Raw genomic sequence first — 14,896 nt, 5'->3', positions numbered from 1 at the left:
GTGTACAGGGTATAGCACCTGTGCCTGCATCAAAAATGTTACAAAATCTGGCTTCTGCACACACAGTGTACAAAGCATTACTGCATAACCTGTGATGCTAGCAGAATCTGCCTGCCTGCACATGCTGATGTGGACACACTCCCATTTTCCAGAGCAGACCATCCTGCTCAGGTACCTCCTGCCAGCATGTGTACTTCAGACACTGGAGTGTGAGCAGCCCCCTGTCTGGGTAGGGGTCCCAGTAGCTGGAAGCAGCCTGGATAGAGTTCTGGGAGGGATTCATAACCTGTGCTCCTACACGTGTTGCACCCCTCAGTATTCTTAGAGCCAGGGAACTTGCAACACATCCAAGTGGGATGTAGGAGCAGCCGCTACAGCTCTGGTCTTTCTTCTTTTCTGACCAGGGATGTTTAGTGCCTACAGACAAGTCCATTTTCCTGCCATAAATTGTGAGATCTTGGGCATCCTGATTATAAGGTCACTTCCTGGAAAGAGGGAAAAATGGTCTTCCTGCTCCTGAGATAGTCTGAAGTTTGACTAGGAAGTGAATCCCATGTCCCAGATCAATCTCCCAAGTGGTTCCTGCAGCCAGCAACCTTGCCAGCTAACAGGTTTGGGCCAAGCTACTAAAATGCTTCAGTCACCCTGGTAGTATAGTTACACATTTGCTCTAAATGGCTCAAACACAGAGCAGGAGTCAGAGCTGATAAAAATAAAACACAAACACATGATGGATTCAGTGGTGCATAGTTGACACAACCCCTCCCAGGATAGTCTTGTTGAAGTTGCAAGGAGAACCATCTCCGCAGCTGCTCTGTGGAGGACAGGGCAGAGGAGGGCCATCCCTGCAGCAGGTTCAGAGCTCTCCGGTGAGGCTGCTTTTGGGAGGGCTCATAAAGCAAGTTCCTGAACTGCTGGGCTGTGAATGAGCTCCCTAGCAGGGCTGATGTGTTGGAGCAGGCAGCAGGCACTGCAGCTTCCCAGGCACCTCTCCACAGGGCTGGGCACATTTGCTGCAGTCACTGGTTTGTACTCTGGGGGCAGAGGAGGGGGAAGTGTAAAGTGTTCAAGATGCCAACAGAAGAGGGGCATTCCTTACTCCCTGCCCTCTCTCTGAGTGTCAGAGTGCTGTCTATTGATAAGATTTATTTTTTTTTTAAGCTGTTGGGCTGGAGCCCCTGCTCTTGTCCCGGTTGCTCATTTCTTCTCTGCAGCAGCTGCATGGGCCCAGCAGCCCTACCCTGGCTCCCTGCAGGCCTGGCCAGCAGCCACTAGCACTCATTGCAAGCCTGTTCATGAGGGAATTTACATAGAAAATTCAAAGAACAACAACAAAAGAGGGCTAAATGTTCACATACACTTACTGTCCTGCTACCAAGCAAGTGGTCTAGTCTTCTGCAGATGCAATAAGGCACAATTCTTTGTCCTTTCAAACTGCTTGTTGTGGTGCCTGTCACTGTCTTCTGTGGCTTGAACTGTCATAGCTCAGAATGACTCTGACAGATCACTGAGGTGATGGCAAAAATATGCTGCTTTTTACCTTCAATTATTTGTCAAAAGAATATGGAAAAGTCAGTGCCTTTCTGAGGCACTTCATTAATTTGTGTCCTTATTTTCTCTTGCATGCCGGTGGAGATTTCCTCAGGCTACACATTTAAGAGAAGCCTGCAAAGTGCTTGAGGGATCTGCACTTGAATCTTTTCATCTCCAGCCATCGTTAAGTGGGCCTTTGCTGCAGGCTGACAGAGTTGGAGGAGCAGCACTGCAATGTTCTTAAAATATAACTGTATTTAATAATAACAAAGGAAGTATAAACTCACCAGTCCGTTCAGTTGCTTTTTATAGCAATGTTCCCCTGTTTCAAGTCTGCATCAGTGTAAAAGTGCAATCCTTAAATACATTTAATCTTGTTCTGCTGGGAGTCACATTTTCCAAGGAGAATCTCAGTTGCTAGTGCTTGATTCAAAGTTGCCAGGATCAGAGGGGAGGCATTATTTTACATTAAAATATAAATATTAAAATATATATATATAAAAGAAAGAAAACAAAAATCCAGTCGGGATGGGTTTTTTTTTTCATATGTGAGTAGTTTGGAGATTTTGCTCTTTGGAAAGAGAATGCAATATTGAGAGTGCAGAAAAAATGCAATCATCAATGTTGCACCTAATTAGCAATGAAAAAAAAAGTCTAGGCCAAACTCAAAGCCATGGGAATTAAAGCTCAGGCAGTCTGAGATTCTGTGGGCTACTTGTTTGTCCTGAACCTCTGGAGGGCAAAAAAAGACACTGCAGCATCTGCCAGGTGAGTAGATGTGTGTACAATTCAGCATGGAAGAGGGCAGTCTGTGCCTTTAGTCTGAACTTGTTGAATTTAATTCTTCTCTTTGCTACAGATCCCTGTTATCACCTTGGGAAACAACATTCTCTATTTGTGCCACAGCCCCTGACCTGTGATGCAAAGCTGCATCCCAGGGCTCTTTTGTATTCATTCTTTTGTAGGGTTAGTTTTGTATTCAAGAAGGGGCCTGAATGAAATGCCAGGACATTCAGACAGATGAATTACAGAGTGAAGTAGCTCAGCTGAAGGACAGCAAAGGTTCTGACACTCAAGTGCAGATTCTTCTTTCACAAAATGCTCCTTTGCTTTTGTGACTGAGCAAGGTGTAGTGCGGGCAGTACAAGCACCCAGAACTACTTGTTGTCTATATATAGAGAAAGATGATGTTTCTTTTCCTTTTCCTTAATTTTCTGTTTCATTTTCAGACAGCTTAACAAATGTTTCCACTATTGGTGTCAGAAGCTGTGGTAGAATGAAAAACCAATTAGATTTTTAGGAAATTTGTAAATATTTACATTCCCATATGTACAGCAGAGCAGATGTCTGCAGAATACCAGCTGGAGGTGCAGCAGATGTGCTGGACTAAAGGGAAGCCTCTTGGAAAGGGTTTTTCAGAGGCAACTTAACAAACTCTCCACCAGGGGTTTCAAGAAGAGAGAAATTAGCACGGAAATCTCAGGACACATTTCTTGTTTTGTTCTGCAGCACTTGGCTTAGGGTGGTAAATGTTCCAGCCCCTAAGCCAGGCCTGTGCCATAAAGTGCCTTTGTGGAGGAGCACACATACCCTTGGGAAGTGTGTCAGAGCAGGCAGCCAACCTGGGTTTGCAGGAGGAGCACTAGGACTACAACAGGATGCTGATAAAAAGTCTCAAAAGAATCAGTTCTTTACATAAAGGGAACACTTCAAGAAAAAAATAAATGGTTCTACAAACATTTGAGAGGTCTGGGACTTTTTCAATAATTAATTTCCATAGTCAGTTTAGACTGATGAAAACCTTCTGCCTGCACCAGTGAGCATCCTGAGCCTAATGCAGGTCTGGAGATGGTGTAGGGGATATTGCAGGACACAAGTATTTTCCAGCCTATGCAAGGGGTTGCATTTTCACAGACACAAGTTCACGATCATTGGCAGAAAGACAGTCACTGTAAGTTTAGCTCAATCCTTTCCTTATGTGGTAAGGAACAGAGGGTAAATAACTGGGGCCAGGAGGCTGAGGTGGTTTTGTCCCTTGCAGACATTCTGAGAGTACTTCATCCTCAGGTGTTGGTGTCAGTTTTAGGTGGCATGAATGAAGAAGTTTGCATTTATTGTGGAACGCAAGTGATGGCATGGCTCGAATCCACAAGGCAGCAGAATTGCTTTTACTGGAAAGAAAATATTCCCAAGCTGCTTCAGAGGAAGCAGAAGTGAAACAGGCCACCAGTAGGTCTTTGTCAGCAAGTGATGGTGGTTTTTTTGGAAACCATGAGGAGCCAGGAGTGAACTCCCTGGCCGAGCAGAGAGAGGTATTAGAATAAGCCAAGGGTGATCAGCATTTGGAGCCCCACAAAATGACCTGCATAGCTTTATGAGGGGGCAGTGCCCCCTGCCCTTGTGTGCGCAGTACTGGGTGCCTCTGAAGCACTGATCTTTCTAGCACCTTCTTTGTATTTGCAGAACATCATCAAGAAAGTGATCGGACAAAAGTTTGTATACAAGTTTGTCTCCTTTCCTGAGATTTTAAAAATGGATCCCCATGCTGTGGAAATCAGCAGAGAGAGCCTTTTGCTGCAGGACAGCGACTGTAAGATGCCTCTGGAGAGCAGGGATCAGCACAAGCACAGCTTGTCAGCACTGAAAAGCACAAGCCGTAACGAATATATCCACTCCGGCCTCTACTCCTCTTTCACTATCAACTCTCTGCAGAACCAGCCAGACCCTTACAAGACCATCAAAACAGAAAAACTGGAGAAGTCAGAAGGAAACACACCAGTGGAAGAAGTCCGAACTGTTATCAGATTTGTGACAAACAAAACAGACAAACAAGTTACGAGGCCCGTGGTGTCGTTGCCTTCTACTTCTGAAACAGCAGCTGCCTCTGCTTTCCTCAACTCTTCAGCTAAAATATCTTCCTTAATGCTACCCAACAGTGCCAGCATTTCATCTCCATCATCATCCTCCTCCAGGTCACCATCTCTGTCTCCCACCTCACCCCTCCCTACAGAACACAAGAGCTTCTTCCTTGACTCCAGTTGCCACGACTCAGATTCCCTTGAGCCTCTGAACCTCTCCTCAGGCTCCAAGGCCAAATCCCCATCTCTTCCCCCAAAGGCTAAAAAACCCAAAGGCTTGGAAATCTCTGCCCCACCTATGATTCTCTCCAGCACTGACATCGGTTCCATCGCCCTCAACAGCCCCGCGCTTCCTTCGGGATCCCTGACTCCAGCTTTCTTCACTGCACAGGTAAGACCTGCCTGTCTCCAGGCATTCCCTCCTTGTGGCCAACTCTCAGTTCTGTGGGTCTGTCATCATCTGATGGGAGAAAACCCCAACATATGGGAAAGAGGGAAACGCAGCAGAGATCTGAACAAGGGGTGGAAAGTAGGTTTCTCCTGGGATTTGTTCCTAATTGAGTGTGGGAAATCCATCACAGTTCACAGACTGCCTGAAAGAATAAGGAAATGGGCAGCCATTAGTTAATTGTTTATCAGTTTAAACCAGCCTCCAGATCTACAAAACAAACAGGAAAAAGCCAAAAAGAAAACCACAGGGGTTTTGTAGGTCACAACTTGAGCATGTGGGATGCTTGGTTAGATTTCTCTGCTAGAAGTTGCAATCCATTCAACAGAAATTAACTTTTTGTTAATTTCTGAACACAGAGCAAATTAAGTGGTTTCTAAGACAGGCTCTGAAGTCAGTTTAATGTACAGATTCACAGAGTACTTGCCAGAGCTTCCATTCAGCGCAGAACTGTAGAATAACCAGAAGGTTATTTTGTTCTATTTAATAACATATTTGTGGTAATGTCAACAGTGAGTTCTCATTTTCAAGCTAGTCTATGAAAAAAGCCTGGGAGTTCAGAGCAGAAGGATAAAGTCATGTAGATATGACTCAGTATGTTCAGTAAGACAAAACTTACAATACCACTTCAAAATTAGACCAAAAGTAATCCAAGAATAAAATTATCCCAATGTGGAATATCCCCCAAGATCCCCAGCCCTGAAGTAGCAGTTGATGCAAATTCTGGCATTGAATGCAGCAAAGTGGACAGTAAATAAATGAGGAACAAGGTGTGTTACAAGCCCTCACTCACTTCAGGCTGCCTAGAAGACCCATGGTATCCAGAATCCCATCCCCTCTTCCCTGTTTGAAGGTGTTGGAGGTGTTTGATGTGGGCAGCACCGTGTGCTGCACGGCACAAGGGCTGGCAGGAGGGAGTGTTGGCAAGTGCTCTCAGCCAGCACAGCACTTGCTCTCCTGAGCTTGTCAGCTGGCTGCAGAGTGAGTTTGTGCAGCTCAGGCACACCTGTAAGCCACCAAGATACAAAGCTGTGTCACCAAAAAGAGCAGCTTGTGAGCTGACACCTTCATTCTTGACATCACAAAGCCTTTAAGTGAAGTTATGTTTGGCAGGAAGAACAGAAGTGTGGCAAACCAAAACTGAGATGCATTGACAAACTTACATCCTCTAACTGTGGTATAACCACAGTATTTTTTTCACAGGGAGCAAATCTGACAATATCAGATGCCAACCAGACACAACGACAGTATGAGTTATTTCAAACCCACTTTTATCTGTTGCTGCCCCCAAACCACAGGATGAACAGAGATTTGTTTCCTGGTTTTGTAATTATTTCTTTGAATATTTAACTTTCCCATGCACCTATGAGCTGGTGTACTTACTGCCCTGAAAGATGTAGAAGGGAATTATGTTGAGGATTGTGGCACCGCTTTAGCAGGAGGGATAGCTAAGGCTGTGATGAATGTTACCCAACTTAAAGCCATCACAAATCTTTCTTGCAGGTTGTCCTATCACAGAAGAGGCATACGGCATCTGTGTAGGGTAGTTCCCAGGTCTAATTATTTGAACTTTTGGCTATACAGCAACATAGCTTTTATTCTCTCCTTTAGCCTTCTTTTTCTAGTGTGGATAAGAAGCATCCTGCATCCTAAACACTCATCCTAGTGAATATAAAATGAAAACTACATAGCAGCTGTGTTCAGATAACTGTAATATCACAACGCAGAATAGCTAAAGCCATAATTTAGACAGGAAATCTGCTGTTCATCCCATTATCCAAGGAAGAACATGCATCATATCTCAAATGTTCTCTGATTTATCAGATCCCAGTGTGAACACCTGCTGCCAGGGGCGGGTGCAGAACAGGATGTCTGCTCCAGGAGTGATGTATGTTCTGAGAAGGTCCTGCTGCCTGAGAGGATTCTCCAAATGGCTTTCCACTGTACCTGCTGGTCATGAGGAATACCCTCAGGTGGAATGCTGTGAAAGGGCACATGATACACACAATCAATATTAGAACAGAAATGTATGTGTGACAGCACTTGCCTGCTTTCTAACAGCTGCAAGCGACAAGATTGTACTTACACACATTGTCACAGAAGTCAGGAGGCATGAGCATCATTGCTTAACAGAATCCTCTCTGTGCAATGAATTATTTCTATTTAAACTGTTCCTATGCTTAGATTACACTGATGTTTCACAAGTAGGAACTTCCCAATGGGTTCTACATCTAATACCAGATGCATGACTGCATGTGGGCAGAAAATGAAGTGACACATCAATTTTTGCATGTAATTTAGGGATAGGCTGTCCTGTGGTGTTGTTTACACTTAGATTTCCTCTGGTGGTTTTGATACTTGGCTGAGGCAATACTGAGAACAAGCCTGGGATGCCCTGTGCTCTTTCTGCATTAAATATTAAACAGATTTGGAGGCTTCATTTGGCTGGCTCTTGGTTCTGGCAGAACATGCAGACTTGCAAAGTGCTCTGCTCATCAAAGGATATGAGCCTTTGCTTAGCACTGTTTTAGGCATGTCAGTGTGCTTCCAGAGATGAACGGAGGGCAACTCAGTTTTTCAGGTCTCTCTGAAGACTTGCTTTGGCTGCATCTAGGTAGGAAAAAACATCTCCAAGTCTTCCTCGTTATTTTCAGAAGACCCCTCAAGAACTGCACTTTGAGTTCTGGATATCTGCAGCTTCTTAGAGAAAAAATAAAGAATGGAGGCTAACCACGGGAGTTCCTGGTACAGGTGCCACAGTACTGTGTCCTTGGTTGAATGTTGTTTGGTCTAGCTACTTATATCTTTGGTTTTAAGGTTAGTAGGCTCTTCTGTAAGTAGATCTGAGTATTTATCCTGACCTAATTCAGTGTGTTGTCAGTCTCTTAAATCTCCACCAGCAGCCGCCTGCCAGTGGAGCATCAGCTTGAAATGTGGCACAGGAGAGGGGCTCTTGCTAGTGCTGCTGATTTCCTTCCCCATGAAAGCACCATGCTCCTGGAAAGGGAGTGTTTGTAAAGAACTGTTGACAAGTGCCTGCTTGTTAAGTGGTTTTTTTGGTTTTTTTTTTTGTTTGTTTTTTGTTTGTTTGGTTGGTTTGGTTTAGTTTTTTGGGGTTTTTGTTTTGTTTTGTTTTGGTTTATTTTGACAAGAGCTGTCACTTACTGAGATCAAGACTGACGTCTTCTCCATGCCAGGCGTTCACCCACTCTTTGCCCCTTTTGTTCGCATGCAGATATATCCCAACCCTGACTGGTACTCCTGTGACCTGCTGATTTACTAGCACAGGTTTATTACTCCTTGGAACAAACATGGTTTCTTCCATGGGGTTTGGTGTTTTTGATCCACCTTCAGCACAGTGAAGGTGGCAGGGTCCTTTCCCTGCACATTTCTCCACAAATCTCACTTCATCTGAGATTCCTCAGCAAAACCATTCAAGAGCAGCCAAGGTCTTTGTATTAAAGAGCCTTTCAGAATCACCAGGATAACTAATGCCTGCTGCTCCTTGTCTTTCCCACCTCTCCTGCTGGTGCCAAAGGAACTGCCTGACCCTGTAGTGAACTGTCACAGCAGGTCTGTGTTCCGTGTGCCCGCCCTGAGCCCCAGACACCAGAGCCGATGCCCTGGGCACTGCTGGGCAGGTGAATCTGGCACTCCAAAAGCAGAGAGCATGGCAGTGCCTGTGTGAGCCTGGGGCTGCAGGGGCTGGCACAGAGCAGGTGTGATGGCCCTGGTGTCAGCAGCTGCTAAGGGACACCCCTGGCTGCAACTGCCCTGCATGGGAGTTTGTATTTCTGGCCTGGTGGGGAGCACCAGAACACATGACCTGCTGGTTACTGCAGGGAGATGCAGGTACTCTCTGTCTTCTGTCTTCTCTTGATGTATTTTAAACTCTGGACAAAAGGATGCCCCAGTTTAGCAGAACACTGAGACAGTTGTTTGACATAGCAAAGCACATGCTTGCTTGCTAAGTGTGCACTCAAATTCCATTAAGTGCTTTGCTAAATAGGACTGATTTTGATAATTGGCATCAAGATTACTGGTGAGATTAACTCATTATGCCAAATACTTTTTTCAAAATGTCACATGTTCCTTTTTTGGCATGATAAAAGTTAGTCTGGATACAGAATTATTCACATAATTCTTCATTTGAATGAAGATTTGCATGTGCTCTAACTCTACCTCCCCTCTAACTGTGCTTTTAAGAATGCTGAGGGCAATCCCAGCAATTCTTGTGCATTGTGGCACTGGAAGGAGGCACCTCTGAGTTGGGAAAAGCCTTGGATTCCAAGTTCTTGCCATTTTGGTTCTTTTCAAACAATCAGCTGTGCTCTCTGCTGTCCCCCTGGGCACCAGCCCATACATGTGTCTCTCCCTGCTCAGCCCATGCACTGCCAGCTTCTTGAACCTTCTTCCTTTACAGAGAGGTGCCATCAGGGGAGGAAATGTCACAGGCCAGCAGTGACCCTTTCAGCTCCACACACAACTGTAGTAATGCCTCAAAAGCTGCAGGCAGGTCAAGGAACTGCTGCCCTTCAAAAGGTTCTACTGTTTCTGAAGGAGCCTCAGTGGTGCAGGCAGGCACTGGGACACACATGGTGTTATTCTGTATGTTACACAGTTGCATGAGTGTGGTTCAAATAAACAATAACTGTGCATCTTGTTAAGCAAACAGAAATTAAATCAGTTTGCATATGTAGGAATGTGAAATGTGCAAGTATCCAGAGACAGGATGCAGGGCTGGATGGGCAGCTGCTCTGACCATGCTGTTTGTCTGAATTCACTGGAAAATAGAGCCATTAGATGCTGTGTAAGGCTTTAGGGGTGGTGAGTGCTGCATGGAGCTGTAACTCTGAGCTGTGCATCATGGTGTGCCTTTTGTCTTGCAGACCCCCAATGGATTATTGCTGACCCCCAGCCCGCTGCTGTCCAGCATTCACTTCTGGAGCAGCCTCAGTCCTGTTGCTCCTCTGAGTCCTGCCAGGCTGCAGGGACCAAACACTCTGTTCCAGGTAGGCCTTCCCAGTGCACAGGTTTCATTGCTAAATGCATACATATGGAACAGACATTGTGGGAACATCTCTTCACATCAGTCTGGAGCTTTTCAAACAGATCAAGAAAATACAGGCCTACTTTTAAAGAGGCCTACTTACTTGTACCCTCCTCCAGTCCTTGGCAGCACAGTCAGAACCTGCAGGGCAGTGTCTGCTGCAGAAAGCACACATACATGGTGTGAAGGAAAGAGAAATAAATGCTGGACCCTGGAGAGAGCAGGTAACAGCTCAGAGCTGCAGGAAGAGAGTGCAGACCAGTGACCTGCCAGGAGAGGGCTGGAACAAAGACTTGGGAACACCAAGACAGTTTGGATCTCACCCAGTGAGGTGAGTGTAGGTTTATCCTTTTGTCCTAATGAGCTATTTCTCACTCAGAAAGACAAGGCTCTCTGAACCCAGAGGCTGCATTTCCAGTTCTCCTGCCAATTATCCATGTGTCCTCAACGAAGGACACACCTCTGGGCATGACCTTGCCATATGTAACAGCAGAAAGGCATCATTGTGTCCACTCTCTCCTGAGTATTGGTAGAGTAAAATTCTCAAAGTTTTATAGAGATGTGGTAAATACAAAAGTTACTAAATAACCCACAATGGCCACGGCAGTCAGCTGCAGCATTTGTCTGAGGCTCAGGAAGAAGACAGTGGGCACGGTATTTGCAGCTCCAGCTCTGGTTGCTGCAGTACAGCTGATTCATTAAGTCACAGAAGAAATTATGTTGATCTGCTGATTGGCAAGGAACCCAATGACCATCTGCACAGCTGAAGGTGCAAGGACACCCTCGGAATGAACACCCCAAGGGCTGTGGAGGGCCAGCACTAACAGAGGAGAAGGCCACTGCTAGACAGGGACCCTGTATTAGTCTCTGAACCTTCAGGAAGGCTGACTGCCCAAATCCAGGGCTTCAGCTCAAGGAGCTGCTCAGGTACTGGGATAATCAGTCTTTCTACCTCCAGCTGCACATGGAGCTCAGGGCTCCTTATCTGTGTTTCCAATAAACTCATTAGTCCCTGCTGGACCTTGGTTTTGCACACATGGCTAGAAACAGCCAGACATTTCACCTGAGAAGTGCCTGGGCTGAGACCTGGAATGAGTTTGTACAGACACATGTTGGCCATTCCCTGGGAGAACTGAAAGTGAGGAGTGGCCTTGGCTTTCCCTGCTGAGAGACCCAAAGGGCCTTGTAAATGATGCTTGATTCAAGCAGATGCCACGATGACAAGCTGTAGAGCACAAAGCCTTATTTTAACAGCAAATAGGAAGCAAAACCCACAGCTGAATTCTGGCCAGGCCCACGATGGGTCAGCCAGTGTAGGCGGCAGGGTAAAGCTCTCCTCAGGCTGCCTCACAGGCCAGCCCACACTCCATGCATACCCAGGGAAGAGCTTGTAATCAGTTTCTGTGTTTTAATGACTCTTGGCACAAGTGATAGAAGCATTTCCTGAGGTTTGGTGTGGTTAAAGCAGAGGCATCAGGCAGTTTGGGCCACACCAGGAGCATGGTGCCCTGCAGCACCGTGCTGCCAGGCCCAGCTTTACATGGAGTGGTGGAAGACAGGAATCACCAACCACCATCTGAGTGGAAGAGGAAACTTGTTAGGAGCACGTTATTATATGCAGGTGGAGGGCGTGGTTACACCACAATTGTCTGTCCAAGGACTGATCTGATAAATACACCAGGTGCTTGAAGTTGTTCAGCTCTGTCTTCCTCAAGCCAGCAGAAACGCAGCACAGCCCATGGAGCTGGGCCTCGAGGCCAGATCAGTATCTACCACTGGCATAATTCCTGCCTCATGCTGCAGCAAGTTTATTCCACCTACTTGCTTTATTTTTTTGTCAGGTCAGGTGTTAAGAACCAGTCAATACCCACCCTGCAGGCAAGGTGCAGTCACGATGCTGTTGTGAACTAGGAATATACAGCTTCTGTACTGGATAAGGTTTGTGCACAGCACTTCTGAAGCAGCAGGTGACAATAAATGACTCCACAATAAATGACGACACGTTCTGCTTCACCTGCTGAATGGTGGAGCTAGTTTGTACTTTCTGAATGAACACAGAAACTGTAATTACTTGAGAGTAATTTTCCCCAAACTTTGTATCCCCAGGTATACTTTTTCTGCTATAAAACTACATCTGTACTTTCCCTTTTGCCAAACTCTTTCCTGCATAAAAGAAAGACAAAAGGGATGTATTGTAATTAATAATGTGTAAACTGAAAAAATACTTTTGGAAACAGAATGGATGGCAAAGATTGCTCTGTAGTGTTCACTTTTCCAGGGTGATGATAAATGTACTCTGTGAACATTTATATATAAAATAACCAATAACAGGTTTTTACATCCTCGTGCATTTACAAATTATTCAGGTTTTGTCCTCTATCTTGCATTCCTAATGACTGATGCAGGCATTTGGTAGATGTCTTACTGTATAGGCATCACAACTCTTGAAACGATCTGGAGCCAGTTGCTAATGCTAAATCCCGCTGCTTCTTGGGCTGGATGTTTTCAGATAAGGACTGATTTTTACCTTTTGGCCTCTTACAGTTTCCAACTCTGCTAAATGGTCACATACCAGTGCCACTCCCCAGTCTGGACAGAGCCTCTTCACCAATACTGCTTTCTCCAAATGCTCAGAAATCCTGATGATGCCTCATCACACCAAGGATGTATTGGTGGATTTAACACTTCATTCCTATGGGCTAGTTTTTCCTGTGTCATGAGAAGGACATTATGAAACCCTTTATTACTTTGGTTTGCACTTTTCATTACATGGATAATCTACTTTTATTATGTTAGCATTTTTCAACAGTGTTTATATATAAAAGTATATATAAATCTGTTATGCATTAAATGAATTATAATTTTTTTATATCATAGCTCTCAAGTGTTGAACACTTCTGTTGTTGATGAAGTACTTTTCTTAATGGATTGCAACAATGTATCTATTAGGGATGTGAAGCTTCTTTTTAATCCCTTTTACTGCATATTATGCATTGCGCTTGTGTAAACTATAACCGGCTGTGCCTTCTTTTGCATAAAGTCATGTAAATGATTTATATATTTTCTAGTATTAAGATAAAAAGTTGAAAGAAAAAAAATTAGTATTGAACAGCCCTATTAGTATTTCAGTATTTTCTCCACAGATAGGCCATATGATGCAGTGTATTAATGTAACTTTGTATTAAGTGCTTTCAAATTGTATAAAAATAGCCTTATAATTTTCCTTTGCTGAAGTGGAAAACATAATCCTTGTTACAGCCAGGAGATGTAGTTCAGAGTAACAAAGCCACATTTACACATTTATGCCCAAGTTCTTCTGTCAAGTTGCAACAAGGAGGAGCTGGGCTGTGTATGTTCATGAGACGTTTCCAGCATTTAAGCTCAGAATTTATTTGGCCTATACTTCTTATGAACTGTCAACATTATGTCTGGAAAGAGTGCAGGTAATCTTTGTCCTCCCAAGGAATGAGGATCATTCCCGATAACTTCCAGGTGCTTTGTTCAGCTGTGCCAAGTGCCTTCTACAACTTCCCTGGAAAGACTATTGTAGCTACTCAAGCTCTGAAGGTCACATTTCCCCTTCCCCCAAAGCTGGAGAAGCTGCAGGTCTGTAAATTGATGCCTGGTGCTTGCAAAGAGGCAGAGACTCTACATGTGGGATGTTTATGTATAAACAGCTGAATTCTGGATGAAAAAACACCACTGTGTTACTATATACTTGCAACTTGAATTTACTGGGTATGTCTTCTACCTTGAGGGGATGGTTTAGTCATCTAAATGTCAGGTTAGGATTAGGCCAGACTCCCTGGCACCACAGACTCTAATCCTGGCAGGGCTGCTGCAAATTTTCAGTTTCCTGATGTGGCTAAATTGGCTTGAATGCAGCTTTAGTGTGTCAGTTTTTCAGATGAGACCTTAAAAGCCAACCCCAAATCCAATCCCTGTTTGTGACAGGTCATTCAAACCTCAACTTTGCTTTCTGGCCGAGCAGCTGGCCAGGGTCTGTTCTTCTTGAACTGTATGCAGTGAGTTGTCTGCTGATTTTCTGCTTGGATGCATTTCAGTGATGATGTGTGTAGTTATTTGTAAAGTGCTTTTGGATCCTTCAACCTGAAAGGTGCTAAATAAACATTTTATTAATGCAGTTCTGATGTTGAAAAGCCATTTTTGGGGCAGAGGTGGTTGACAAAAGATAGCAGGAATTTTCCTCAGGCTCCTGGGTTGCACAACCAAAAACTACTCAACAGTTCCACTTGCAGAGATAAAAACCTGCTGTAGCCATGTAGGTAGCAGCTGATAAAGACAGCAATTGAATGCCAGACATGAGGAGAACAAATGAAGCACTTGGGACGGCATTTGCTCGACTCAGTGTCTCAAGAGCTCAAGATGTGCCACCCCACGGAGTCAAAAAGAGAAGATGAACCTACGCAAAATTTGTGAGTGAATGCAAATTTTATACAAAGTAAAATCAGAATAGGTTGGAACAAAGGGCAGTGTTTAACTGATGGGATTGACAAGGTTAGTGGAGATAAATCACAAGGGCTTGCAGACTGAACATTTCTCTTCCAATGCATTCCTCCCAGACACATGGCATATTTTTCAACAAGTTACAGAGAGGCAATTATTTCACCTAAAGAGCTGACTCCTGCCTCATTTTTAAAAACCCATGAATATCTACTTACACCCATAAGGCATGAACAGCAGCATAGAGACTTGACTTGTATGTGCCACTGTAGCTAACAGGAGAACCCAACATTGAGATGGTGTTTCTCACTCTGAGTTTAAAAAGACGAAGACATACTAGTATGGAATATTACACTGCAAAAAACCAGCTGACCATGATGCAAAAAAACAGCTGACCATGAGAGGAGGGAGTGTGTGACAGAGAAGAGATTCTTAGAAGTACCCAGATTCCCATGATTTTATTTCTTCCAAGGTTTTACTATTAATAAGGTGGATTTTTTTCTTCTCAAAAGGCTCAACACACTCAGAGCTCCCCTCCCATTT

The 14,896-nt window shown here is 44.5% G+C and overlaps 1 protein-coding gene across 2 annotated transcripts in view; it reads left to right on the top strand.

Annotated features, from left to right (window-relative positions):
* ELK3 (ETS transcription factor ELK3) overlaps window positions 1-14,033 on the top strand; it is a 35,591-nt gene extending 21,558 nt beyond the window's left edge. The window contains exons 3-5 of one of the 2 annotated variants that reach the window (XM_058022533.1): window positions 3,997-4,782; window positions 9,729-9,851; window positions 12,434-14,033. In XM_058022533.1, the coding sequence (XP_057878516.1) occupies window positions 3,997-4,782; window positions 9,729-9,851; window positions 12,434-12,532 (1,008 nt within the window). In that variant the 3' untranslated portion in view covers window positions 12,533-14,033. The remainder of the gene's footprint in view (window positions 1-3,996; window positions 4,783-9,728; window positions 9,852-12,433) is intronic. The other variant, XM_058022534.1, reaches the window with a different exon arrangement.
* The last annotated feature ends 863 nt before the right edge of the window (window positions 14,034-14,896 follow it).

Source organism: Melospiza georgiana, chromosome 4 (assembly GCF_028018845.1).
Source record: "Melospiza georgiana isolate bMelGeo1 chromosome 4, bMelGeo1.pri, whole genome shotgun sequence".
Classification (NCBI taxonomy): domain Eukaryota; kingdom Metazoa; phylum Chordata; class Aves; order Passeriformes; family Passerellidae; genus Melospiza; species Melospiza georgiana.
This window is presented reverse-complemented; position numbering and strand designations above follow the sequence as displayed.